The sequence below is a fragment of the Sminthopsis crassicaudata genome, chromosome 5 (assembly GCF_048593235.1).
Source record: "Sminthopsis crassicaudata isolate SCR6 chromosome 5, ASM4859323v1, whole genome shotgun sequence".
In the NCBI taxonomy this organism is placed as follows: Eukaryota; Metazoa; Chordata; class Mammalia; order Dasyuromorphia; family Dasyuridae; genus Sminthopsis; species Sminthopsis crassicaudata.
The window spans coordinates 11,646,669-11,672,959 of NC_133621.1; the positions used below are offsets into that span (position 1 = coordinate 11,646,669).

General features: G+C 52.1%; 2 protein-coding genes across 4 annotated transcripts in view; one reads left to right on the forward strand and one right to left on the reverse strand.

Moving 5' to 3' along the window:
• The window catches only part of DNAH11 (dynein axonemal heavy chain 11), a 276,162-nt gene extending 271,791 nt beyond the window's left edge, over window positions 1-4,371 (forward strand). For all 3 annotated transcript variants that reach the window (XM_074268964.1, XM_074268965.1, XM_074268966.1), the window contains 2 exons: window positions 177-317; window positions 1,515-4,371. In XM_074268964.1, the coding sequence (XP_074125065.1) occupies window positions 177-317; window positions 1,515-1,762 (389 nt within the window). In that variant the 3' untranslated portion in view covers window positions 1,763-4,371. The remainder of the gene's footprint in view (window positions 1-176; window positions 318-1,514) is intronic.
• CDCA7L (cell division cycle associated 7 like) lies at window positions 1,404-26,021 on the reverse strand. Its single transcript, XM_074268967.1, has 10 exons — window positions 25,729-26,021; window positions 13,281-13,412; window positions 9,556-9,684; window positions 7,217-7,663; window positions 6,184-6,255; window positions 5,920-6,087; window positions 5,118-5,240; window positions 3,978-4,127; window positions 3,003-3,139; window positions 1,404-2,748 (listed from the first exon to the last, which is right to left on the reverse strand). Exons 1-10 carry the CDS (start codon window positions 25,750-25,752, stop codon window positions 2,718-2,720), a joined length of 1,413 nt encoding a protein of 470 aa, XP_074125068.1. The 5' UTR covers window positions 25,753-26,021; the 3' UTR covers window positions 1,404-2,717.
• Between the last annotated feature and the right edge of the window lie 270 nt (window positions 26,022-26,291).

The window sequence follows — 26,291 nt, forward strand, 5'->3', positions numbered from 1 at the left end:
TGCCGGCCTCCATTAGTGGGAGGAGCCAGGATGGAGAGACTCCTTGTCCTGAGCTGGCTCCGGGGCTGGGGTCTCCCACTAGGCCCCTCCCGGGGAGCTCTGGGGCCCAGATGCTTCCTTACCCAGTTCATTCTCTCCCCCCCTTCCTCCCCGCCCCCCTTCCCCATCCCCCAAAGCTGTCATGCAGAGCACAGCCCGGAAGAACGTGTGGCCTCTGGACAAGATGTGCCTGACTGTGGATGTGACCAAGAAAGCCAAGGAGGATTACGGCCATCCCCCGAGGGAAGGCGCCTACATTCACGGGCTCTTCATGGAGGGTAAGAGGAGCCCTCAGAGGCCCCCCCCCCCCGTCTTACAGATGGGGAAACCGAGGCCATAGGAAGAAAAGGACTCGCCCATGTCTGTAAGGCAGCCTGGGTTTGGGCAGAGATGTCCCGACCCCGAGTCTAGGACTTTGTCCCTGATGCGTCGCCCACGGCCCAGCAGTGCTGCAGATCTGGCCAGAAACCCGCCCAGGCTTCATAGCCCAGGATGGGGCAAAGGATCCTGTCTGTCCCCCGGGTCAGGAAGTCCTGGGTAAAAGTCCCGGCCCTGGCCCAGTCCTCTGCCTCAAACTCCTTCAGTGCTGCAGCGCTGGGGGATGTGATGTCTGCTGATTTCCAAACCAGATTAGGCCTTTAGTCATTCCACGCGGTACCCCAGGACCAAAAGGGGTTCAGCTCCCAAGCCTGCAGAATCACTGGGAGGGGCCCCCATTTACACAGGCTGCAGGGCTGGCTCCTCAGCTCGGGCTGGGTGTCGGAGGTTCTGGCCCGTCCTCTGCCAGGGCTCCCAGCTGCTTCTGCTGCCCAAGGCCACCCCCTGGTGGATGTCCTCCTCCACAGCACTGTGGCCAAAGTGGGCAGGAGACCCAGGCAGGAGGCTGGCCCCCCAAGGAGCTGGGGCCCAAGGCGAGGACTCCCAGGGAGCGTTGCTCCTGCCTCCCTTTCCTCACCTGTAAGTCAGGAGGAAACGAAGGCTGAATAGGAGCTTGGGCAAACCACTGACCAACTTCCTGTGACTCCCATGCACAAAATGGGGCTTCCCGAAGCCGGAAGCAAGTTTAGGAATCAGCTTAGTGACCCTGGGTCCAGCAGGATGCCAGAGCGGGAGCGGTGTTTCAGATCCTGGGGCCCTTCCAGCCCTGTGACCCCAAGAGCTCCCCAGAAATCTGCTTTACTTCTGGCCCATTAATGTCATCACCCTGAAGTTAGTAAACTCTGGGCTGGGACCCCCACCTTCCCTTCCAGGTGAGGGGACAGAGGCTCGGGGCGCAAACCCAAGAGCCGAGACTCTGCCCTCCTCCTTTGGTCACTCGCCATTTTAAGGGTCCTCCCGCCTCTCCCCCAAAGAAATCCACGAGCTTTAGAGAGTAATCAGCAGTGACTTTTATTGCATCCAACTGTGTCACCGTAGCCGGGTACCCCGAGCCCCCAAGCATTCCATACAGCAGTGACCCGTGTGCTCTGTCCTAGGAGCGCGCTGGGACGTCCAGGCCGGGACCATGGCGGAGGCGCGCCTCATGGAGCTGAGCTCGCCCATGCCGGTCATCTTCGTCAGGGCCATTCCGGCGGACAGACAGGACACGAAGCTCACCTATGAGTGCCCCGTGTACCAGACCCGGACCCGGGGCCCCACCTACGTGTGGACCTTCAGGCTGAAGAGCCAGGAGAAGGCCGCCAAGTGGGTGCTGGCGGGGGCGGCCCTGCTCCTGGCCGGGTGAAAGGGGAGTGCTCCCCCGAAAATGTTCTGCAAGTGTCTTCCAGAGAAATTACTGAGGATGTGACATTTCCCCCTCCCAAAAAAAGAAAAAGGGAGGGACGGGAAGAGACAGACAAATCAACACGAGTGGAAACCCCCAGAGAAAGGCTGTGCTCTCCCCACCACCACAAAGCGTCTGCAACCCCAGAAACAAAAGTTAAGGCTTGTATCCCTTACGTGGCTTACCATGAAAGCCCTAAAACAAGACCTGAAAAACAAGGCTGAGCCCGTTCCCCAAGGGGGATTTCTGCTCTAAGAGACTAAGCGTCAAATAAAAGTCTTCATGTGGGCTTTGGGGGGAGGCCCTGAAATGGGTTCCTTTCCTAAAGGAACAGAGAAATGGGCCGGGCAGGTTTTTCTATAAGCAAACTGAAAAAAACAATGCTACACTTTCAAATTCTTACAAATAATTGCACTTGGTAATAAAGGGTAAAGGAAAAAAGCCCCGATTCCAAATCTCCAATGTGTCTCGGGCCAAGGGCAGCCTTGTCTTCCAGGGGTTACTTAGGGCACAGTCGATACCTGAGCATTTCCTTCCCAGGCCGGGAGGGGCTTATCAAGTTTTCTCCTTGTAAACTTAACCTGGAAGGTTAACAATAACTACATTATTCTCATTGTGCTTTTCAGTTAGACGAATTTTTGTAAAGACCTCAATGTTCTAGGCTGGCTATCGGGGGCCGTGGACAATCCACCGGCCCCCGCACTGAGACGATGCTTTCCTGAGAAACTTTACGAACATGGGACAAAGCGTCACAAACCGCACAGGAAGAAGCCAACTGCCGAGTCCCCCCCCACAGCTGCTCCCTGTACAAAGAAAACCGTCACAACACTCGTCAAATCTGGAACACCCATTGGGGAAGGGGGTCTTCCCGACAAGACCCCTCCCCTTCCCCATTTCTGGCCATTTTCTCTGCATCTTAATGGTCTTCAACCAGTTGTTTCTGTATGCTGAGAGACAGATGGGAAAAAGACTCAGCTGTTTACTGCAAATCAGGCTATACCCACCTTTAAGCTACATCAAGGTTCCATTATAAAAGCTCCCCTCCCAGTGGTGTAAAGTGTCCCAGGGCTGCCTGGACCTTCCCCAGGCACTAAGACTTTGGGGACCCCCTCCTTGCCACCTCCCCCATTTTGGGCTAACTGCTCTGTCTGGTTTTCTGATTTCCTGATCAGCTTTCAGCCAGATCAAAAAGGAGCCTCACCTCTCCAAGTATTCTTTCACGTTGTTGTAGCCATAAAATTTTGCCAGGTGGATGAGGATGCCGGTGGCACATCGCCCGTCACGCCGCCGACAGTAACTGCAATTGCAAATGCCCCGGCAGGGGGGGCACACCCAGTCCTGGGAGGAAGAAAATCGGGGAGATGCAGAGGACCCTGCTGGGAGGCGAGGCTGGAGGGGGTGGGGATGCACGGACACCTGCAGTGTGAGCCCTCCCACACACCCTGGGGCAAGGGGGAACGTGGGCCCCAAGCAAAGGAGGCATAAAGAGAGTGGAAACGGAGGCAGAAGTTTGTGACCATCCACTGTGTCCAGCCAGATCTAACTCCAGCTCCAATACTGCGCTACTTGGGATCAATACCAAATAATAAAATATTAGTCATCATGAATAGCATCATTCTGGTGAGAAGGCAGCCTCGTCTGCTGCTGCTATGAAGCTTTCCCTCGCTAACGGACCCATCCTGTTCCCCCGATCCGGTTCTTGCCCGTCGGGCTGGGAGCCTTCCTTCCTTTCTCCAACTTCTCTCTCGCCACAGGATGCCCATGAACGCAGCCTCCTTCCCCACTCCTTGCTCTTTCTTTTTTCCTTTTTCGGGATGTCACACAGCTGGCTTGCTGACATCAAACTTAAATCTGACAATATGAGCGAATGGCTCCTTGGGAGCTCTGCTCCTAACAAACATTTCTTCCTCATTCGAACAGCTCATTTAAATTCAGCAAAGAGCTTTGTAGGTGTTTAATCCTTAAAACCGCCCTGTGAGTACTGCATTTTCTACTTTACCCATGGGGAAACTAAAGCTCGGACAGGTGGGAAAGCTAGAGCCAATATTCGAACCCAGGTTCAACTCCATTTCTAGTGTAACAGATGTTATAACTGTCATGCTAGCATGTAATGTTGCAGCAACATGAGTGTCTCTCTTCAGCAATGAGATAAGAAGGAAAAGGAAAGGCCACCTACCGGGTCCAAGAGAGCCGACTTTACGTCTTCCCCATAACGATTCCGGAGGCATGGGCCACAGAACTGCCCCCTGACGCCCCCGCACTCCATGTTCCGACATATCGTCTTAGTATCGATGGTCTTCTGTCGGCACTGATGGCACGTGTTACCCTAAGGCGTGGAAGAAAGCAGCAAAGGGATCGACAGAATTCCTCTGCACGGCCGAACAGCTTCAGCCACGACCTCCCTTCCATCACAGCCACTTTCCAAGAACCCGCTCCCTGAATCTGTTTAGCATCCGGCAAGCATCTCATACACCGACGAGCTCATTCTTCCTTCTTACATAAAACCAAGCAGACACTTTGTCTTTTGCTTCCTTTTAATAAACACCTACCCGTGGTTGATACTTAATAAATGTCCAGTGATTGAAATCCTCTTTCACGTTATGGACAAAGTGAGCCTACAAGACTTAAGGAAGGCAGGTTGGGAAGGGCACGGGTCCGACTGGGCTTGAATTCTGCCTCGGGTACTTAATAAGGCAAGAGAATTCCCCTGGGCTCCAGTTTACTGATCTGCAGTTCCTTCCAGTTCTACATCTGTCATCCTAAGCAAGCCAAGTTCATTCCCTACTACTCTCCTCCCTCAGAGACGACATGTTTTGCCTCGTGGAATCTTGAGCCCCCTCAGCTCAGATGCCCCCTCCTTTCTGAGGTTTTTTCCGACTGCACCGCTCCTCCAGCCCCTGGCAAACTGAAACTGCTCATGCTTCCCATTCAAATCTTTGTGTATATTTCGTATTTATCAGTGTACGTGTTTTTTCACCAAATAGAATGCAAGCTTCCTGAGGGCAGGAAGAATTAGTCTTCTGTATCCTTGCACCAAGCACAGGGCTGGACACGTGGTAGGGATTTAATGCCGTCCTGCTAAATTGAGGAAAGAGCCAATAGAACAAGTGCCCAAAGTGTCCAGACTGTAGCAACACTGACCCGCTTCTGCTCCTCTAATAAGTCGCCTTATTGTGAGTCGGAACGACTCACTTGACAGCACTCTGGGCCCTGATCCAGGTTAGCATGCCAAAGAGATTCCAAATATCAGTTCCCCTGCATGGCAAATATGGGAAGAATCATCTTAAATATGGTTTTCGGATGATGAAGCCCTTACCAGAACTTTATCGTAGATTTTATCTCTCACAGTGATGGCGACATTTTCTAGGTCATCTTCAGTGATCTCTTCCACTGTCCGGAAAGAAGACATACGCCGTTTCCTGTACACGCGGCATTTACCCTGCAAAACGAGCACACGGTCTGAGGTGGGGGCTTTTAAAGCCCAGGGGGTATCTCACTGCTTCTGAGCCTGTGCCGACAGTAAAGCTTCCGCCTTCTACCAGTCCATGCGATATCAGAACTACCCATAATAACCAGTGACGGGACGGGGCCGCTGTGGGACAGCCCAGGGGCCCCGAACGCCAGACCTGGCGTCCTCACCAGCCCCTTCAAAGCCAGTCTAGATCTTCCAGATGTGAGATTACTCACAGGCCACACACCTGCATACAAATATATCTGTTCTGTCACTGCGGGTTTCTCTGAGGATCCAATGACAACTTTCGTACAGAACTTTGCAAACCTCAGAGCACCTGTGATTTGCTAATCAGGCCCTGCTTTTCTGCTTATAATCCATGAAGCTCTGAGCAAACCTTGGCCTTTCTTTGGACCTCAGTTTCTTTAATTAAACAATGGTAAAAAAGAGTCTTTAAGATCCTTTCACTCCCAACTCTATCACTGATTTCCAAAACACAGTTAGCCTGGGACCCCCGGCAAATGCAGCCGCCTCAAGGCCTGGGAAACTCCTATTCCCCTCGCTGGCTGTCGGGTTCTCCTCCCCATGCAGTTCAGTCTGGATAAGAGACTCACTCGTGGACTAAGCTCCACGGTCAGGGCTGAGAGCCGAGGGAGTAGACACATACCCCGCTCCCTTTCTTCCGTCTTCTGAAAGCGCACAGGTCTTCTTCAAAGTTGGGGGACACCATGAAGCTTTCCACGGCAAACTTCTCTGGAGGCCGGGCACTGCGGGTGGGGTTCATGCGGCGAGTTATCTGTCCCTCCGAGAAAGCCCGCCTGACTGGCTTCTTTTTCTGGAAGAGAGAGAGAGCAGGGCTGCTTCTGGAACCCCCTCCAACGGGAAGTGCTCCTATTGGGGAGGAGGGACAGAAAACAAGATTTCCACTTACATAAGTTGGGCTCGGGGTCTGCACGGGGAACAGCTCTGGGAGAGAGTGCAGTTCTGCCAGCAGCTGAGCGAGCTAAGGAGGAAGAGAGACAAGCGATCACTGCTCGGGGCTGCCCTCCCGCCTTCTGGTCAAGAAAGGATCCGTCCCTGTTCTCTGGGGGCCCCCAAGGGACCCCCAGACCTCTACCACTGGTCTCTTCACACGATGTGTCAACCCCGACCCAGATCAAATATCCATTTACGGCGCTCCAGCAACAAACACGATACCCAAGGAACGGCTTCCCAGGCTGAAAACGACACATCCCTGAAACCGAGACGCTAATCCCCTCCTAAGCCAGTGAGCGCCAGATGCCGAATTCTGGGACGGCGGCACTCTCAGCCAGTCTACGTGCTAGAGAAACGCCCCTGACTTTTCCTTCAGATGTTTGTAACTTAAGTTGCCATAGGTGGGTATGGGGTTTTATCATGTATGGATATTTTCTATCTGCACAGAACCCACTTGGATGCATATTCCTAATACACAATGATGTATTATGGGATTGGAGTCCCCACACACATGTATGTGTCTGATACATGCACATTACACACACACACACACACATGATCTATTTTATATGTGTTTGTCTAGAAGGCAGGTGCATCTATGGACCCAGAGGTTCATCATTCTTTCACTTATTTATTGAGGGGAGGGCAGGGAGTCCCAATTAGGGTTTTCATCTCCCTAAGATAACCTCCTAAACTGAACGGGGGGGGGGGGGGCGCTAAGAGTCAAGAGTCCCAGTTTAGATCCTAGTTCTTGATATTTTGCTTCCCTTTCCTTGGCCTCGGTTCTCACTGCGTAATAATGGTGTCAAACTGGCTGATCTCCAAGGTTGTTTTGTGGTTCTAAAATCTGCAATCCTCAGTAATTTAGGGTAATTCATTACCAGGGCCCCATGAAGAAAACATGACCTTGTCCTCTAAAAAAATGCTCGGCAGGCTTGGTTTTCCCATCTATGGAGGCAAGGTCGCCATCAGGGAAGGACATCTCTTACCATGGCTTTGTTCTCCTTGATGTTCATGGCCCTTTTGATCAGAGCGTCCGAGTCGGCTGGGCCCAGGTCTGAGTCGGTCAGGCCCAGGTCCGAGTCGGTCGGGCCCAGGTCTGAGTCGGTCGGGCCCAGGTCTGAGTCCACGTCCGACTCGGAGGTGGATCCTTCCATAGCTCTCTTCCCCGGCCGTCCATTTTTCTTTCTTCTCAAAGACTTTGATTTTTCGCTCTCATCAAAATGTAAGCTAGAAAAGGATGGTTCAGAAAACCTGGTTTTGATATCTGCTTTATTCTTTGTGGGGAACTGGAAGGCAACTCTAAGCCCAAAGCTGTTTCTTCTAGAGGCCGTCTTTGTTTTGGCTACTTCCTCCTCCTCCTCCTCCTCCTCTTCCTCTTCACTGCCCACATGCCTGTCTCCAGCATCTTCATCACTCGTTTCTGACTCTGTGAGCTAATAAAGGGAAGGAACAAAAAACTGGTCTTTTCTCTGCCAACATAAGACAAATACACCTCTAGAAAGATGCAGTGGTAGGAAAATTGGTTAACATTAATCAATAAACACTTATTACGTGCCTACTATGTGCCAAACACTGGGAAATACAAAAGGGGGAAAAAAAAAGAGTCCCTGCCCTCGAGGGACTATATTACAATTATATATATTACAATATATAATAAGGGAGACAATGTGTAAACAAACATACACAACACAAGTTATTCCACAGAACCAGAGAAAAAATTAGCCTGGCACTAGTGAGCAGATGGAATTTGTGAGAGTGAAGAACAAGCTAAATATTAACTAGTCCCCAAAGACCAAGAAGCCTCCTATCTCATACATACAAAGCACTGAGCTAACATCAGACATTATTATTATTATTATTAAATATGTATAATGTATTTATATATTATATTTATAATATATGTAATTATATATCATATATAATTATATATAATAAATAATAATAATATTATTAAAGTTTTCAGCAAATATTATTGCTGGAACAAAAAAGAAATACTCATACTTGGAAATGGAGGAAGGTTCCTTGGTGCTCCTATTGTCCTCTGAGGAAATCCGAGTCTGAATTCTTAAAGGGGGGTGGGAACGGCATCAAAAAGGGGACGGGTTGGGAAGGCTGCTGATTGGGTAGCGTGCTGGTCTGGCCAGAGCAGAAGCACTACATCCACTGGCAGATGCCATATTGGATGACAAGGGAGGGGCTAGGAAAAGGAAGAACCATTTTTGTAGTGCCAGGTACTGTTGCTTTTTATAAATCTCTTATTCAAAAACCACAAAAGGGCAGCCGGGATAATGAAAGGTGTTGGAAACCATGTCACGAGACTGTTTGTTTGGAGAACCTGGCAATGGTGATCCGCAAATAAGAACTCGGAGCACAGCTGGACCAGCAGACTCTCAAGGATGTGATTCACTATCTTGAGAAATCCCAGGAAAGGCTGGGGCAGGTGGGGGGAGAATATGCAAGGGGGTCTTGCTGTGGACAGGTGGAAGGGACGAGGGGATGGGCAGGAGGAGGAAAACCCTTTGTAAAGGCTATGGGCAAAGGGGAGTTGTGGTTATGGGAGCACTTTAGACTAGAATCAAAAGGTCAAGTTAAACTGGGAGCCTTCCCTCAATGGGGATTCTCCTTGGCCGGGGAAGGAAGGCCGACTCTGTACGGCATCCTGGCCGTCCAGGTAAGAAAACCAAACTTGCAATGAATCGGAGGGACTTGTTTACCCCAAGGGGATGACAGAAAAACAAAATCGTTCCAAAAATCGTGAGAGAGAAATCCACTGCTCAATGAAAGGAGCTAAGGGAACACATTTTGCAAGGTGACATTCCGGAAGCATGGGGTAGTACGGAAACTCCTGGAGGGCAGAAAATGCTTTATTTTGAGGTCCCTGGCCCCCAGCACAGTCCCTCACACATACAGCAGGAACTGACCTCCAAAGTCCTCCCCAGCTCTAAGCTTATGATTCTCCGGGAAAACACTCCAACAAAACAATGGAAAGAAACACTCCTGGAATGGATTAATAGGTCATAAATATAGACCTGGGGGGACCTCATAGGCCATTTTGATACAAACCTCTCAGTCCACAGATGAGGAAACTGAGGCTCATTCAAGTGAGTTCCCACTGGTAGCAAGGAGCTGAGCTGGATTTGAATCCAGCTTCTTTAAATTCAAATTCAAAACCACTCACTGCTTGCAAGAAGGCTATTGATTGATCCAATAAACTGAGGGACTGGAAGGTGGAGGAGGTTAAAAAGCAGTAATAGAGAATACTTTTACTGGGGGGAAAGAATACATTTCTATAATCAATCCTGCAAGTGTTGGATGGGTAAGTTACCATTAGCTCTGGCTGACTGTTGAGCTCATTCTGGGTAAATCCTTCAAAATCTTCCGTCTCCGAGTCAGTATCCTCAGTGAAAATCCTTCGCAGTTCATCGGTGATGTACTTGGAATGGAAATGCAAATCCTAAAACCAGCACATTAAAAAAAAAATTAAAAATAATTTCTAAATTCTTTAACATTTAAAAATAATTCTTAAAAAAATGAAAAATTTTAAATTTACATAAAATAAAATTTAAAAGCTATCAACCCCACCAAATTCATCAAATTAAATTGTATTTAAAAACAATTAGAACAACAAAGTTTTGTTCAAATTCACTTCCTGGCAGATTTACAACTTCAGTGAAATAAATAAGGCCAGAGTCCGGAATCTGCTTTTATCGGCAGAGAAGCAGAAGTGGGAAAGCCAGAGAGGAAAGGAGAAAATCCATCAATCTCCAGGCTGACGGCCCCTTCCCCACTCTCCCTGGCTCTTGGTGGGCCAGGCAACCCCCTCTGAGGCCATCTATCTCCAAAGCTCAAAAGCAAAGACTGCCATGGAGCAGGATTTCCTTCTTCATGGCCGCAGCCCCGGGCCAGGATTTCCTGGTCAGAAAAAGGAAGCCCCTGAAATAGTCCAGCCCCCATCCCGGCCCGAGAGATTTCTCACAGGGGGCTCTGGGGGTGGCGGGGGGGGAGAGCTTTCAGCAAGCTGCATTTGCTTAGGACTAGCTGGCTTCTTTGTGACACAGACTGAACTTTTTTCTTCAAAAAATCAAAAACTCCAAACCACTTTTGTTTATTGATCCCTCTTAAGAGAAGGAGGAATAAATAGACAATTGCAAATCCAAAGTTGTATCAGAAAACCTCCCGAGTCCTGGGACCTCCGATCTCGGCCCATTTGTCAGTGTCCTTATTTGGTAAATCAGGCTACTCGTTTTGGACTTTATTCATCCAGAACAATCCCACAGTTTAGCTTTAGAGCAAACGAAAGGGGCCTAGAGTCTCTCGGGGGCCTCTGAATGACCGTCCCAGGCATGGTGTGGGGCAGCCAGGCTGCCCTTCCCTGCACCTGCTACCTTAGACCACAAAGCCTCTGAAGGCAGGTTCTGGTCCAGCTCAGTCCCACGCTGCTCTGAGCCCAGAATAAACCCTTTCAATGTCCCACTGACCCTCACACAGCCAGGCCCGTTTGGCCAGACTAAAGCTGGCTCCCTATGGTCTCCTGAAAACCTCAGACCTCAGAAAGTCTCACTTCACAGAGGGCCCCGGGCCAGACTAAGCAGCCAGAGCCAGGCCCAAGATCCACAGGAGGTGGAGAAATGACTCTGGGAACCTGCGTGTGACTCGGTCTCCTTTTCCTTGCCCCCTCCTCACATAATTATGTTTTATTTCATATTTAGATAACCTGGAGGAAAGCTGAGGAGGAAAACTGCCAAGGGAATGGGAGGAAGGACGGGATGCTCCTGCAGCTCAAGGACGGACCCATGAGTGAGTCACTGTAAGGTATCTTCGGCAGCTCCACCCTCAGGGCCACAATAACCGGGGCAGCGCGTAGGGAGCGGGGGACAAAGGAAGCCATTTAAAAATGCTCCATCTGGCTGGTCAGAGGAGCCGGAGCTGGGCGTCCCTCAGCGAGGGGTAGGACACCAGGACGCATTAGGACCATGCTCGGGTGGTCTGTGGCTAGTCTGGGCCCCAGAGGGACATGGAGACCATAAACGGATGCACTTGTGCGTCCATCTGGAGGCCGATAGCCCCCTGGCACCCTGGGGGCCCACGGCTGTCTCTGCTTCCCACTCAAGGCAGCTCAAGCTTCAAGAGGGGCTTGAGAAGGCTGTGGAAGCCAATAGGGTCAGAATGTCCGGGCTGGGAAGCCCAGGGCCTTGGCCAGGGGCACGAGGGAGGCCCCACACTCCCCCCAAAGCGGGTAGACTCTGCTAGGGAAATCTCTACTTAGTCACGGCAACTGCGTGGCAGAAGGGAGCCCTCAGCCGGAACAGACACAGGATGGGGAAGGACTGCGTGGTCAGCTGGTCTAAACCTGAGCTGCCCCAGAGTAGTCCGGCCTCCATGAGACTCGTCCCGAGCCCCAACACCCGGCTCTCTCCTCCGTGATCGGCTCCGGCCACTCCGGAGGAAGAGCCCAGTCCTGATTTCTCCATTAAAGCTGACCTGCCCCACACAGAGCCCCTTCCCAGCGTCCTGACCCTCACCAAGACAACAGGCCATGAGGTGGCCTGGGGCCTCCCCCAGTTGGGGAGCAATGCTGGAATGATCTAAGCTGAAGGGAGGCCGACAGAAGTGGGGGGATCTGGAAAGAGCCCCCTCCTGAAAGCTGGGTCCACACCGTGCCCATGTCAGGACCTGCCCCAAAGGAGCCTGAGACAACAGGGAGGGCCCGCCCTGAAGTGAGTCCCATCATAAAGCCTCCCCAAAGGGAAAACCTGACCAGCAGCTAATTATCACGATGCAGAAGTGTGCCGAGAAGTAGCAACGGGACCGCAAAGTGTCCAGAGGGCCCCGAGAGGCCACGAACCCACGGGCTAAGTGCTCTCTGTCCCGGGGCCCCCCTCCGTCTTCTTGTGGGAGGCGGCGGGGCTGGCGTCCGAGCCAGGAAGATGCGAGTTCCGATCCTGCTGGACGCAAGCAGCTCTGTGGCCTCTGGGGCCCTGAGCAGCCCTCGCAAATTACACATAACTGTATATAAAGTTACATATATGATTAATGTGTAAATTACAAGGGGCTGACATCAGCGACGCCATAAGTGACGGCCAAACCAACGTGTCTCCTGGGACAGGACGGGGGCTCCCTGAGGGAAGGGACCAATCCCACCTCGGGTCCCCGCGCCCGTCCCCATGCCCGGGGTTCTCCAGGTAGCCCCTTCGGGCCGGGACAAAGGCCAGGTGCGGCTCCCCTGACGGGAGAGGAGAAGAGCTCTCACGGGGCTGGTCCCACGGGGCTCAGTGCTCCCCGCTCGCCCCCCCCCCCCAGCTCGTGGGCGTCCAAACACGTGGGGAGGTCGGTCAGGAGTTTGTGGCGCCGGCCCATCCAGCTGGCAGGGAGCCGCCCGTGTGTTTTTCAGAGCAGCTCAATTCACAAGGAAGCCATTTATTCACCTGTTGGGACCTGGCCCCACACGAGGAGCCTGGGTTTAGGGGCCTCTTTTTCCGGGAGCCAACGTTGTGCTGGGCACGGGGACGGCAGAAGGGCCCGGCCACCGCCATTCCCAAGCAAGGCCCCACACGAGGGGCCACAGTAGCCCAAGGAGAGCCTGGGACAGCCCCAGTGGAGCCTAGAGGCACGGGAAGGCTTCAGGGCAGGCCGGGATTTACCAGGAGCCTCCTGCTGGGCCGGCCTGGCCAGCTGCCAGGAAAGAGCCTCGGCCCCCCAGAGCTCCCCCAAGTCCTGATAGGGATGCCGGCAAAGGAATCACCCCCCCCCCTCTGACCACGGGGGCAGCCCTGGGGCAAGGAGCTGTGCATCCAGAGGCAGTGAAGGGAAGACTCAGCCCCCAGGCTCTGTCCCGAGGTTCATGGAGACCCCCAAAAAAGAGGCGGACGGCAAAAGCTCCTGGGAGGCTCCCTGGTCCTCAAACGGTGAGGCTCAAAGGAGCCCGGGTGCACACGGCGCACCCCCCCACAAAGGTTCTGACGGGGCGGAGCAGCCCCGGCTGGGCCCGGACCCCACGCTGCCAGCGCTGTCCTGCGGGTCCCCCCCCCCAGCCCGGACCCCCCCCCTCACCTTTTTTCCTGGCTCTGAGGCGTCAAAACTCTCCTCCAGGTAGAGCGTTTCCATGGGAATATCATCCCCAAAACCGTAAAAGTCCTCCTCGTCGCTGGGGGCGTTGAAAATGTCGGCCACCTCCTCCAGTGTCTGCCAATGAGAGGAGAAAACAGAAACACGTGACTGGGGCCGGAGAGGGCGGGGCTGGGGAAAGGTGCGCCCCTCCCACACGCCATCTGCTGGAGCCCCGGTTCCTGCATGTTCAGAATGGTCCCCCGCCAGCCTCCACGTCCGACCCTGGGGGAGAGACCCCAGAGCCACGAGTGAAGGCTACAGCTGAGGAGGGGCGACCGCTAGGGGGCACCGCCATGCGCAGGGGCCTCCGCATCCCAATTCCAACCTTAAATACTAGCGCGGGCAAGTAGCTTAGCGCCGCTTGCCTCAGTTTCCCCATCTGTAAACTGAGCCCAAGAAGGAAACCGCGGACCCCTCCGGCATCTTCGCCGAGAACCCCACGGGTCACAGAGAACTGGCCCAGACTGAGCGAAGGGACAATAACCGGCCATCCTGGGCGGCCGCTTCCTCACTGCCGGAGTCCGCAGGAGGATCCCGGATTCAGAACGGAAGGGCCTCGGGGGCGTCCAGACCGGCTCTCTCACTTTACAAAGGGGGAAACTGAGGCTCGCAGTGGCCAATGCCTTGGAGAGGTTGGACTCCGACCCCGAAACCCGGCGATTCTCCCAGCCAGAACTTGGACTCCCAGGCCCGGGTTCAGTCCGGGCGCTGACAGCGGGCTCGGGGCCAGCCCCTTCTCCGGCAAAAAAGGGCCGGCCAGCCTGCAGCAGACTCCTCCCCCTCGCCCCCCCCCCAAGGGTACAGGAGCTCCTCCCACAGACACAGCTCCAGCGTTCAGGGGGAGGGGGGAAGCAGAGCCTGCCCCCCCAAGGGCAGTCACGGACCCCCAGGAGTCCAAGGCCCCTCCAGCAGCTCCGAGCCCCATCCGGACCCAGAGCCCGAGGGACCCTTGGACAAGGAGAGGCGGCCGGACGGCCCCATGGGCTGATCCCCGAGTGGGGAGGGTCAGCCTCAGACCTGTGGGCCCCACCCACCCCTTTACAGATGGGGAAAGAGGCCCCAGTGAGCCCCAGGGGCTCCCCACCCATGGATTCTCCCCGGGTCCTCGCCCTGCCTTCCTCCTCCCATCCCCCACTGCTCACACTCAGCCCACAAGAGCCCCTGGCTTCTGCCCCACGAAGGCAGGCCCAGCTATTCTCTTTTGTCTTTGCATCCTGCGCCCTAAACAGCTAAGTAACGAATGCATCCCCCAGGGAGCCCTGATGAGGGCTGCTGCTCAGATCCGAGTTCTTTGCCTCAGCTTCCCCATCTGTAAAATGGGAACGACCCTTCCTTTATGGAATCTGCCCCATAGACCCTGAATGCAAGAACATTAACGCTCCACGTACCCCCTCGGCTACCGGGACCCCAGGGGTGAAATCCTCCCCTCCCTGCGGTGGGCAGGAATAGGGCAGGTTCACCCCCCATCCCACAATGCTGGCAGCCCATCAGACCCAGCCACTGTCTGGGGCTCGGTTTTCCGGCCTTGTCAGAGTTCCTGCTCACGTTCTCGATGCCTGCGGACGTTCTCCCAGCTCAGGACCTGGCCTATTGGGGCCTCCGGGCGAGAACCCCATTTCCGTCGGGCACCTGCTTCCAATGTCCTTCCAGTCCTTCTGACCCAGACTAGCTGGGCTGCTTTCCCTTTCCCCACTCTGACGACCGGTACCAACTGGGCCAAGCCCAGAATTTCTGAATTGAAGAGTGGAAAGGGCCCCTGGTGGCCATCGAGTCTAACATTCTTTGGGGCCCAGGGAGAGCCATAGAAATGGAGAGTCCCATTGCCCCGCTAGTCCCAGGGAGATGTGAAAGGCATCGGCTCCAATCCAGCCCCTGCTCCGCCTCCTAGGCCCCCCAAACCCCGGGATTAGTGACTGCCCCATGACGGCCTGCCGCGCCCCTCTGCCCCAGCAGACTCCATTCCTCGAGGACAGGCAGCCGCCTCAACCTTTTGGGACCTTACTCGAACCCCAGCAATGCCCAGCACGGATCTAGGGCTTAAAAATGCCAAATGAGTCTTCCTTCCATTGAACTGGAGCCCACTCAGCCAGGTATGAAGAGGCCTGGAGCCATTCCTAATTCAGCAGAAACCCTGGAGACCAACAGAGCTCCCCGACACAATCTGGAAAGGAGCACCTCGTTAAGAGCTCCCTTCCCTCACAAACCAAGAAGGCCGTCTCTGTCCCCTGGCCCAACGGGCCGGCTCCACGGCCCGGGAAGGGGGCCAGTTCTCTGCTGGAAAGCTGAGCCTGGAAAGGAGCCTCTTGGGAGGTTCTGGGAAGGATCCGGAGTCAGGAAACCCAAAGCCCAGGCAGGAGCGCCAGGCCCACTAGGAACGGCTCAGAAAGGACGGGATGGATGGGCTGGCCCAAAATCACGCGGATAACCGAAAGGGGTCTGCCCGATGGGACCTGCAAGGGTCAGAAGTCAGCAGGTCCAGCCCACTGGGCATCACACCCTGACCCAGACAACCACAGCTAATCTTTGCACCTGCTCCCTCATTTCTAAATCGTGAGTCTGCGATTGACAAAAAGTCTGCTTCTTAATCACGTACCTATCCTAAAGGCTAAAGCAGTGAATTTGGAGACTCACATTCACAGTCCATTTCATTTGTGGCGTCTACGAGGGGCAGATGGAGGTGGGGGAGGAAAGGGCTGAAGTCCCCCAAAAGGGGCTAAACCTTCTCCAAAGGGGCCACCATCACCAGGAGACAAGTCCAGGCTTGACCTAAGGGGGTCCGGCCTCCACTTCCAGCAAAGGCCCGGCGGGGATGGACTCCCACAAATCCAAGGGGGGGCAGATGTCCGGCCCAGCTCCAATCCTGGAATTCTGTGCTCTGCAGCCTGCTGGATGGAAGCTGGCTGCTGCCCTGATTCTAACCATGAGCTGGACACACACAGAGGTCTATATTTATACTTATTACAGAAATATATATTTACATATATACACTGATACATATGTGTCTATATATTTATATATTTTATGTGTGTATTATGTATATTGTGGGTATATATAGAGAGAGAGATATAGAGATAAATAGAAATAAATATATAAATATAGATATGTAGATATAGACAAATATGTAGAGAAATAAAGAGATAGATACAAATATGTAGATATAGATAGATATGTAAAGAGAGAGAGATTGGTCGATGGATCTCGGCACACATATTAGAGTCCGGCCTTGAAGACGCCTGGGGAGCCGAGCTCAGAAGGGGACGAGCTGCCTCTTAACCGGGACGGCGCCGAGGACGGAGAGGTGGCAGGCATGGGACAGCCCGGTGAGGGCCTCGGGGGGCCGGGGTGTGCTTGTCGGGAGGAGGAAGGAGGCGACAGCGTGAGCTCCTTGCAGACAAGGGCTGCTTCTGTTCTTTCTCTGCATTCCTAGCGCTTCCTTCCCCCATCTTGCCTAGGAGGGATTCTGAAAGGCTAAGACGGAAGCTAAAGAACTAGCATGTGAACCCGACTCTCTCCTGATTCCAAGACCACCGCTCAAGCTGCCAGCCCATCTTGCCATCCCATTTTACAGGTAAGGAAAACAGAGGTAAGAGAGAACAAAATGAGTTCAAGGGAACAAAGTGGGACCAACTTCCAGCCAGCATGAAATACATGAAATACAGTCCCTTGTCCAGCACCATGTCCTTCCCCAGTGGGGTGATCCTGGCAGGTAAAAGGATGGCTAGGAAGGGGAAAGGGGGCCCCACAGAGCAACAGGACCCTCTCCCTCTTCCTCAAGACAGAAGCAGACAGGGAGTCGGACCCCTGGCCATCACCGGGCAGCAATGGCTACCTTCGTGCCCCATGTGCCCAAGAACATACTCCAGAGATGTGTATGGACAACTGTGAAAGGGATTGGGGGGGAGGAGCGCAGACGCAAACCTCCTGGGTCCCAGGGCACTGACGTCTTGTCCCATCAGCGCCTTCTTGGCCCGGATCTGCCGCAGACCTCGGAGATGGCCAAAGACCACAGAGACGGCGGCCTCCGGGACGGTGGCGGCCAGCCCCAATGTGTAGGCCGATTGATCCCCGCTCACAGGAGAAATAAGGGAGGCTGGGCTGTACAAAGAAACCCTTTCAGGTCCGAGCAACCTTCCCCAGGTGCTCTGGGCGCAGGCATCAAAGGGAGATTCTCAAATCCTTTTCAGAGGTTTTCCACTTGAAAAGCCCCAAGGCGACGTTGGTTTTTGGAGGCCTCCGGAGGTCCTTGCTGAGAGTCAGAGAGAGGGAAATTGCCCTGGGTGCAGTGAAAAAGCCTCTCCTCTTCACTCTTTGGAGGAGGAAGCCAATTTGGTTCCATCAATTTTTCTTCCCCAGAAGAATGTGCAGGCACCGTACTGTGTGGGGCCATAAAATACAGATTTAAAAGCAAATCTTAGGGTCCTATTTATAAAGGGCGGCTCTGCAGAGCTTCCAGCACCACCCACACCCTGGCCACTAGTGCTTCTGTTCGAAGGCTGGGATTCTCTTCTGTACGGTCTCTCAGGGGGTCTCGGAAACGTCGGCGTCCCCCAGCCCCAGAGGGACTGAGTCCAGAGAGAGGAGAAGCCTTCAGTGGTATCGCATTTAATTCCTTCATCGTATGGTCAGGGAAACTGAGACTCAGGGGCATTATGGGACACAAGGAAGAAGTGTCAGAACTGGGACTTAACCTTTCCCTGCTCAACAAGTACACTGAGAATTGATTGTGTGAATAAAGCTGGAGTAGGTGCTGAGAAAGACACGGAGCTCAGGAAAAACCCTTCTCGCCCTTGCCTCAGAGGGCTCACAGTCCGGAGGGGAGCCGGTAGTGTGGGGTGGGGGCGTCCAGCACAAGGGCCCCAAGCTGGATTAAAATGGAATTGGGATAACTGGATAAAAAGAACATAACCTAGATAGTGTTAATGTACAGAGATCCTTACATGTTGTTTAGTGGCTCATTTCCACTGAGTTAGGGGCCCCCCAAAAGTGCACAGGGATGGTCTGAGCCGGGGAGAAAAGCATCCTCCGAAAGGAGCCGTCAAACCCCACACAAAATCTCATCAAGCTCAGGCCATTTTTCTCCGGAAGGCCGTATCTCATGACAGACACCCAGCCGCAAACAACCCAAAGGCACCCCAAGAACTAAGCCCTTTGGGGACAGGCCCCGGTTCCCATTGGCACGGCCATGGCGCAGTTGTGAGCCCGAGGGCCCTCACAAATGCTGGTGATTGGGCAATTTTATCTGCACGTCTTCGATCCCAAAAGAAGGCAAGCCCTTTGAGCGTGTGTTTGCTTCTACCCGAGGGCCTCATACAATGCTCCGGGCCCCCAAGAAACACTTTTTCCAGTAAAGGGGAAGGGAAAATGCATTTCTGTATAACACCTACAATGTCCTAAGCAACTTTGTGGCTAAACCGTGCTAAGCAATTCACAATTATCTTATTTGATCCTCAAAACAAGTTTGGGGAAAAGGTATTGCTGTTACCCCTTTTACAGATGAGAAAGCTGAGGCTAATAGCCAGAAAGTGACTTGCCCAAAGTCATACAGCTAGAAGTGTCTGTGGCTGGATAGAAACTCAGGACTTGGTGGATCTTCAGAAAACAAGAGAAAAGGGATGAACTTCCAGCTATCTTTAAAAAAAAAAGGGAGGGGGGGAGGGCAAAGTCAGGGTTGCAAAAAAGGCAGTAACTATCTGAACTCACTCCAAAACCCAATGAGAAGAATGCTTAAAAACGCAGAATTGGTCAAATGCAAAAAGAAAAAAAAAAGAAAAAGAAAAAGAAATTAAAGGAAAGGAAAAAACACACAAAAAAAAATCACTTTAGGAAAAAAACTCCTTAAAAAGTAGCATTGGCCAAATGAAAAAAAGATATACACTGAAGAAAATAATTTCTTAAGTTAGAATTGAGCAAATGGAAGTTAATAACATGAGAAATTGAGAAACACAATAAAACAAACCCAAAGGAATTAAAAAAAAAAAAAAAACAGAAGACAATATGAAATAGCTCATTGGAAAAACATTTGACCTGGAAAATAGACCCAAGAGAAAAAAAATTTTAAATAAATGGACGATCCAAAAGCCATAATCAAAAAACCAGACTGGACATCATCTTTCAAGAATTGCCAAGAAAACTACCCTGAGATTCTATACCAGAGAGTAAAATGGAAACTGAAAGAATCTATTGATCACCTCCGGGAAAAGATTCCAAAATGAAAACTCCCAGGAACATTACAGCCAAATTCTAGAACTCCCAGGTCAAGGAGAAAATACTGCAAGCAGCAAGAAATAATTCAAGTATCTTGGAGCCACAGTCAAGATAACACAAGAGTTAGCAGCTTCTACATTTAAGGATGGAGGGTTTGAAATATGATATTCTGGAGGGCAAGAATCATCTATTCAGCAAAACTGAGTATAATCCTTCAAGGGAAAAAATGGATATTCAATGAAATACAAAATTTTAAAGCATTCTTGATGAAAAGCCCAGGGCTAAATAGAAAATTGGACTTTCAAATGTAAGACTCAAGAGAAGCATGAAAAGATAAACAGGAAAGGCAAAGGATAAGGTTAAACTATTCACCCTCCTACATGGTAAGAGGACCACTTGTAACAAGAATTTTCTCATCATTAGGAGGAGAATATCCAGACAAAAGGCACAAGTGTGAGTTGAATATGAAGGGATGATATCTTAAAAAATAAAATTAAGGTATGAGAATGTACGGGAGAAAGGGAGAAGGTAAAAGGCTATAAATGATCTCGCCTAAAAGAAGCAAGAGAAAGGTTTTATAGTGGAAAGGACGGAGGAATGAGTGAATCTTCAGAGCTGACTCAAAAAAGAGAATAACACTTAATGTGGTGTAGAAATTTATGTTATTGTTAAGTATGCAGAAAGTAAGAAAGGAAAGGATGAGAGAATAAAGGGGAGGTGAATAGAAGAGAGGGCAGACTGAGGGAGGAGGGTAGTCACTAACAAAACATTTATGAAGAGGGACAGGATGAACAGAGAGAGAATAGAATAAATGGGGGGAAATAGTTAACAAGAGTAATTGAGGGGGGAAAATGGCAGCAAGTTTCTCAGATAAAGGATTCATTTCTCAAAGCAATAGAGAACTGAGTCAAATTCATAAAAATAAGAACCATTTCCCAATTTGATAAATGATCAAAAGACAGAACAGGTTCTAGAGGAAGCAAAGTTATCTATAGCCATATAAAACAAATCTCTCACTCGTAATTGACTGGAAAATGCAAATTAATAAATACTACCTCACATCTATGAGACTGGCTAAAAGGACAGGAAAGAAAAATGGGAAATTGTGGAGGAGCTCGGGCGAAAATGAGACACTGCTGGTGTTGGTGGAGTTGTGGACTGATTCAACGGTTCTGTAGAGCAATTTGAAATTATGTCCCAAAGGTTATAAAAACATGTATTGACTCAGCAATACAACTACTAGATTCATATCCCAAAAGAGATTTTAAAAAGAGAAAGGGAAAGAACTCAAATGTACAAAAATACTGACAGCAACTCTTTTTGTGATAGCAAAGAACTGGAGATTGAAGGGATGTTCACCAATTGGGGAACGGCTGAACAAATTGTGCTCTGTGATTGTGATTATTGTTTGTGATTGTGTGATAAGAAATGAGCAAAAAACCCTGGAAAGACTTCTATGAACTGATGAAAAGTGAAATGCACAAGGTAAGATGGGATAAGACCATCAGCTGTGAATGATTTAGCTCTTTCAACAATGCAGTGATCCAGGACCACAGAGAAGGACTTGGGATGAAAAATACTATCTGTCATGCATATGTAATGTATTTAATTTATACTTGAACATATTTAACATGTATGGGTCAACTTGCCATCTTGCGGAAGGGGGAAGGAGGAAGGAGGGGAAAAGTTGAAACAAAAAGCTTTGTAATTGTCAATGCTGAAAAATTACCCATGCATAGATCTGGTAAATAAAAAGCTATAATAAAAAAAAGAAAGAAAGAAAAATACTGTCCATCCCCAGAGAAGGAGCTGGTGGTGTCTGAATACAGACTGAAGCACTCTATTTTTACTTTATTTTGTATTTTGCTTTATTTTCTTGAAGGGGTTTGGTTTTTTTGTTTTGTTGTTTTGTTTTGGTCTACCTTTTTCTTTGACATGACTAATATGGAAATGTTTTGCAAGACTACACATGTATAACCGATATCCAAATGCCTGCCTTCTCAATGAGGGGGAATACGGAGGGAGGGAGGGAGGGAGGAAGGAAAGGATTGTGAACTCAGAAGTTTAAAACAATGAATGTTAAAAATTGTTTTTACACATAAGTGGGAAAAAATGTTAAATAATTTTTAAAAGTCCAACTTCTTCATTAAAGGGTAGGTAATCCTAATTATCAGCTCCTTTAGTATTCTCAACTTCTATGGGTAAAGTCATTTTTACAAAACACCCCTGGATAGTCCTAGAAACCCAAACTCTGAAGGAATGGTTCTGGGTCACCCAGCTCCCACTTGCCTTTCAGATTAGTTCCTCAGGCCACTTCCCAAAATCCACTTTCCACTCCAACTGGCCAAGCAGCCAGCTTTTCGTTCCCCCTCAGTGCCCGTCCCATGTGCCAGCTGCCCCGGCCCCTTGGGGCCCTTGCTCTTGGCCTCCGTGAGTTCCTCCGACTCTCATCTTGGAGGACCCAGCTCCTGACCCACATCCGCTCTAACCTCTCCTTCCCCCAGAAGAGAAGTTCTCGAGGACAGGGACTGGCATGTGGCAGGTGCTTAATAAAGCTTCTGATGCTGGCTTTCAGATCCCCGAAGTCCCATTGCTGGAGCACAGCAGTCCCGCACTACATCTCCTCTCCTTTGCCTAACTTAGGCTGATGGACACTTGCTCTCTTGGGGCCTGTCCGAGTGCCTCATTTTACAGATGTGGAAGGTAAGAGACACACAGTATTCCAAAACGCTACAGCCAAGAGTCAGACCGAATTTCTCGGAATCTAGAAGCCCCTCCCTCTGCCCCAATCAGTAACGTTACTACTGATCCGTATCAACGCAGAACCAGTAGTCGCCAGGCTCCGCAAACGTGGGTCCCTTGGATTCCTGACCCGACCGTGGACGAGAAGCCACAGCCGCCGAGCTCTGAGCAGAGAGTCCCGGGCTGGGAGGGAGGGGGCCCAGAATCCTCCCCAATCCCACGTGCTCGGCTACCTTCTGAGCAACAGCCGGGTGACAGACAAAACCATCGGACTGCCCGTCAGTCTGGTCGGGTTTGCGGGGACCTTGTGGACCATACGTGGGTTTGTTTGCCTTTTCCTTCACAGCTAATTCGTGTCTGCGACTGGCTTGGAACTCGGGTGGGTCAGCCTGACTCCGGAGTCAGCACCCACTGAGCCACCCAGCCACAGGTACCCTCAATGACTCTCCCGAGCTTCCAACGTTTTCTCCTCCCCCTTCCTAAGCCCCAGATTCTGGTTTCATCTGCTTTACTTTCCTCAGCTATCTGGCCTCTTAGGAAATTACTTTTTGAGTCTTTTGAATCAGAGCTCATTTCATCCAGCATTTGTGAAGGGCTCTGCTGTGCGTGATGTACTAGGCACAGAAAACGGCAACTCGCCTTCCCTCCCTGAGCTCGCGGTCTCCCGGACTCAGAGCTGGCCCAGGCTCTAGTAAGCCACCTTTCTTTCCACAAATGTCATTCTAGTTATTGTCAGATTCAGCCATCGAAATTGAGAGCTGCAAGGGTGACCAAGGCTTCTCAGCCCAATCCATGCAAAAAAAAAAAAAAAAAAAAAAATCACAGCTGGAACCCATTTATTTTACAGATAAGAAAACAAATCTGGAGGGAAAGAGCTTCCTCCAGCCTCCCACACTGGCCCCGGCCACCAAGAGTCACCCTCTGGGTCCCAGCCCACAGTCATTCTCCACTCAGTAAACTGCAAAGTACAACTGGCAACCACTGACAGCATGAGCAGCAAACCACCAGAACAATCGCCTCATTCTGTTCTGCCCATTTTTGTCTTTAAAACACCTGATCTCCTTTAGCAATTTGTTCCAAGTGGGAGAGTATGTTGTCCGGGCCTGGGCCTCAGCACAGTAAAAAGTTCATTCAATATATCTGAGAGATGAAGGATGAAGGGGAGGCAAGGATAAGGAAGGCAGAGGAAGGGAAGGAAAAGAAAGGAAAATAGTAAAAGAGAAAGGAGAAGAGGAAAAAGGAAAAAGAAGAGGGGAAGAGGGGAAGAGGAAGGAAAGAAAAGGGGGAAGAGGGGGGAGAAAAAAGAAAGAGGGGAGACTAAGAAAATGAGGAAGGTGAAAAGGGGAAGGGAAAAGAAAAGAGGGAAGAAGGGGAAAAGGAAGACGGGGAAGGGGGAGAGAGGAAAGAAAGGGGAAGGTGAAGGAAGAGGGGAAAGAATAAGAGGGAAGAGGAAGGAAAGAGAAAAGGAAAAGGAGAGAAGGGGAAAGAAAAGGGAAGAAAACTAAAGAGGACAGGGGAAAATGAGGAAGAGGGGAGAAAGGAAGCGAAGAAAAGAGGAAGAGCAAGAGAAAGAGAGGGAAAGGGAAAAGAGGAAAGAGAAGAGAGAAAGGAAAATAGGGATGAGGAAAAGAGGGAAGGGGAAGAGAGGAAAAAGAAAGAGGGGGGGAAAGGGGGATGGAGAAAAAAGAAAAAGGGTATGGGGGGAAGGGAAAAAGGGAGAAGGGGAAGAATACAGGTTCTGTAATATTTTAGAGCACATCCAATCTCCAAGTCAGCCATCCCACTTCTATGTGGTACCACATAGTGTCCTAGTGTACAGTCCCCGCTGTTATGGGGTGACTCCAGCCAGAGAATGAATTCTAAGTTCCTGATTTGGGGGAAAACAAACCCAGCAACAACCCAACCATGGACTGAATGCTCACTACATGGCCGCCGGTGCTTATGCTTTTGGCTCGTTTCATGCGGAATGGAAGCTGGTGGGGGCAGGTCCTATTTTCACCCCTGGCACCCCGGCCGCTCACACCCGCTCCTTGCCCGTCGGGCTGCCAGATCACCAGCAGGAAGCTCTCAGATTTGGTACCGAGGCGGTCCCTCCCCTGCGTCTCAGTGCCCTCAGCTGCTAAGTGAGGGGCTGGCCTGGATGGGTGGCTCCCATCTCCAGCTCTAGATCCATTCTATTTGATCAGTTTCCCCCCACGTGCGGGCAGAGGACTGCGAGAAGGGGCAGACACTTGTCAAGAGTGGGGCGGCCCGAGGACGCAGAGCCCACACTGGAAGGCAGGCCGTGTGGGCCCAGCCGTTTCTGGGGTTCCCCGGGGTCGCTCCTGGGAGCTCGGGCCAGGCTGAACACAAGGGGCTCTCTGCTCGCAACCCTGGCTTCCTCCGCCAGCCGGGACAAGCAATATGTCTTTTTCTTGTTTTTCTTCCTTCCTCTCATTTAAAGTTTCTCAAACACCAAATACATCTCCCGAGCCGCGCTGCCAACACACTGAAAACAAACTTTCCGGCGGTTTGATTAAATAGCGTCATAAACGGCAGCGATTCCTAGGAATCCTCCCCACCCTATCCCCCAAGTCGGGGATTTGGGGTTCGGCCAGGGGTGCGCCGCAGCCAAATGACGGGGGAGGGGGGGCGTGCCAAGTAACACTGGCCGAGGCTCAAAGCGCTCAACACTGGGTCACTGTGCTAACTTGGGGCACCTCAATTTCGCCCCCCCCTTCCCCGGCCCATAATGCTACAGCACGGGCAGGGGAGGGGCAGCGGGGGAGGAGGGAGGAGGTATGGGGTAAACACATCCAGAGAGGAAAGGTAAGGCTGAGCCCGCAGGTCCGAGGGGCCCCCCAGCACTGCGGCCCCGCCCCAGCCTCCTCTCCTGCTCAGCCCAGGAGCCCCTGGGGTCACCCACCGAGCCCAGAAGCCCCTTCCTGTGGCAGCAGCCTTTTTAGTTTACAAATCAGTGCTTCGGTTTTCTGGGACCACGTTTGAGCTGGCTCGTTCCCTCGCCTTTCTTTCCCAATTTTACTTTTCTTACCGACTAGAACAGTGTTTTGTAGAGTGGGGAGGGTGCCAGAGCCCACCCCAGAGGCGTCTGGGAAACTTTCCAGAATCCCACACCAACAAAACCCTCTCCTAAGCAATCCTAAGCAACAGCTGGGGGCCGGGGAGGGTCCCCCCGAAATCTCAGACAGCTTCCTTCCAGTTCTAAATTCCAAACCCGGAGGCTACTAAGCAATGGGAAGAGACCAAGAGCGAGCCTTCCGATTAAGCAGGTTCCTCCCCAGGGGGACACACGAGCGCGCGCCCGGGCCAACGGGCAGAGGGAGGGAAGCCCGTCGGGCTCAGCGGGGAAAGCTCCCGGGCCAAGGCATGGAGGAAGAGGGAAGGGGGAGGAGTGGAGGGAGGACGGGCCATGTGTGTGCCCAGGCTGCAGGCGCGGGAGCCTCACCTTCGCAGCAGCCGCCAGCTCCATCTCCGCTGCAGCCCAGGCCGGGCTCTGGCTGCGCGCCTGAGTCGCCGCCGCCACCGGAGCCGCCGCACGACGTTCCAGGACGTCCGGGTCCGTGCGCACGGGCTACAAAGTATCAAAGGGGACCCGGACTAGGCGCCGACGTTCCAAAGTAGAACGCTGAGCGGCGGGCTACGGCGCGGGGCGAAGAGCGATCGCACTCGTCCCCCGGCCGCGGGGGGGAGACGCCCGAGCGGCGGCCGAACTCTGGGCGGCTCCGGGCCGGCTCCGAGCCTCGCGCGTGGCGCCCGGCCTCACAGCCGTGGGCTTTCCCACTCGGCTTAGCTGGGGGCGCCAGGGAGGGGTCGCGGCCGCTCGCGGACGGCGGCCGGCCGGGCCGAGCTGGCGGCCTCCCCCCTGTAGTGTGGGGCGGCAGTGGAGCGGTCCGATCAGCTTTCTGCGCGGGAGAAGAGCTAGGGGGACGTCCCGCTCTGCCCAGCTGACTAGTCTGCCTGCGCTGGGACTGCAGCGGCTCGGGCCGCAGTCTGGGGCTGCGCTCCCTC

Excerpts from the sequence above, each read along its gene's own strand:
- CDCA7L (XM_074268967.1), bottom strand. The coding sequence starts at position 25,752 with ATGGAGCTGGCGGCTGCTGCGAAG. Across the intron at positions 7,664-9,555 it reads ACAGTCAGCCAGAGCTAATG|CTCACAGAGTCAGAAACGAG; the intron begins GTAACTTACCCA and ends TCCCTTTATTAG. Across the intron at positions 6,256-7,216 it reads TCAAGGAGAACAAAGCCATG|CTCGCTCAGCTGCTGGCAGA; the intron begins GTAAGAGATGTC and ends CTTCCTCCTTAG.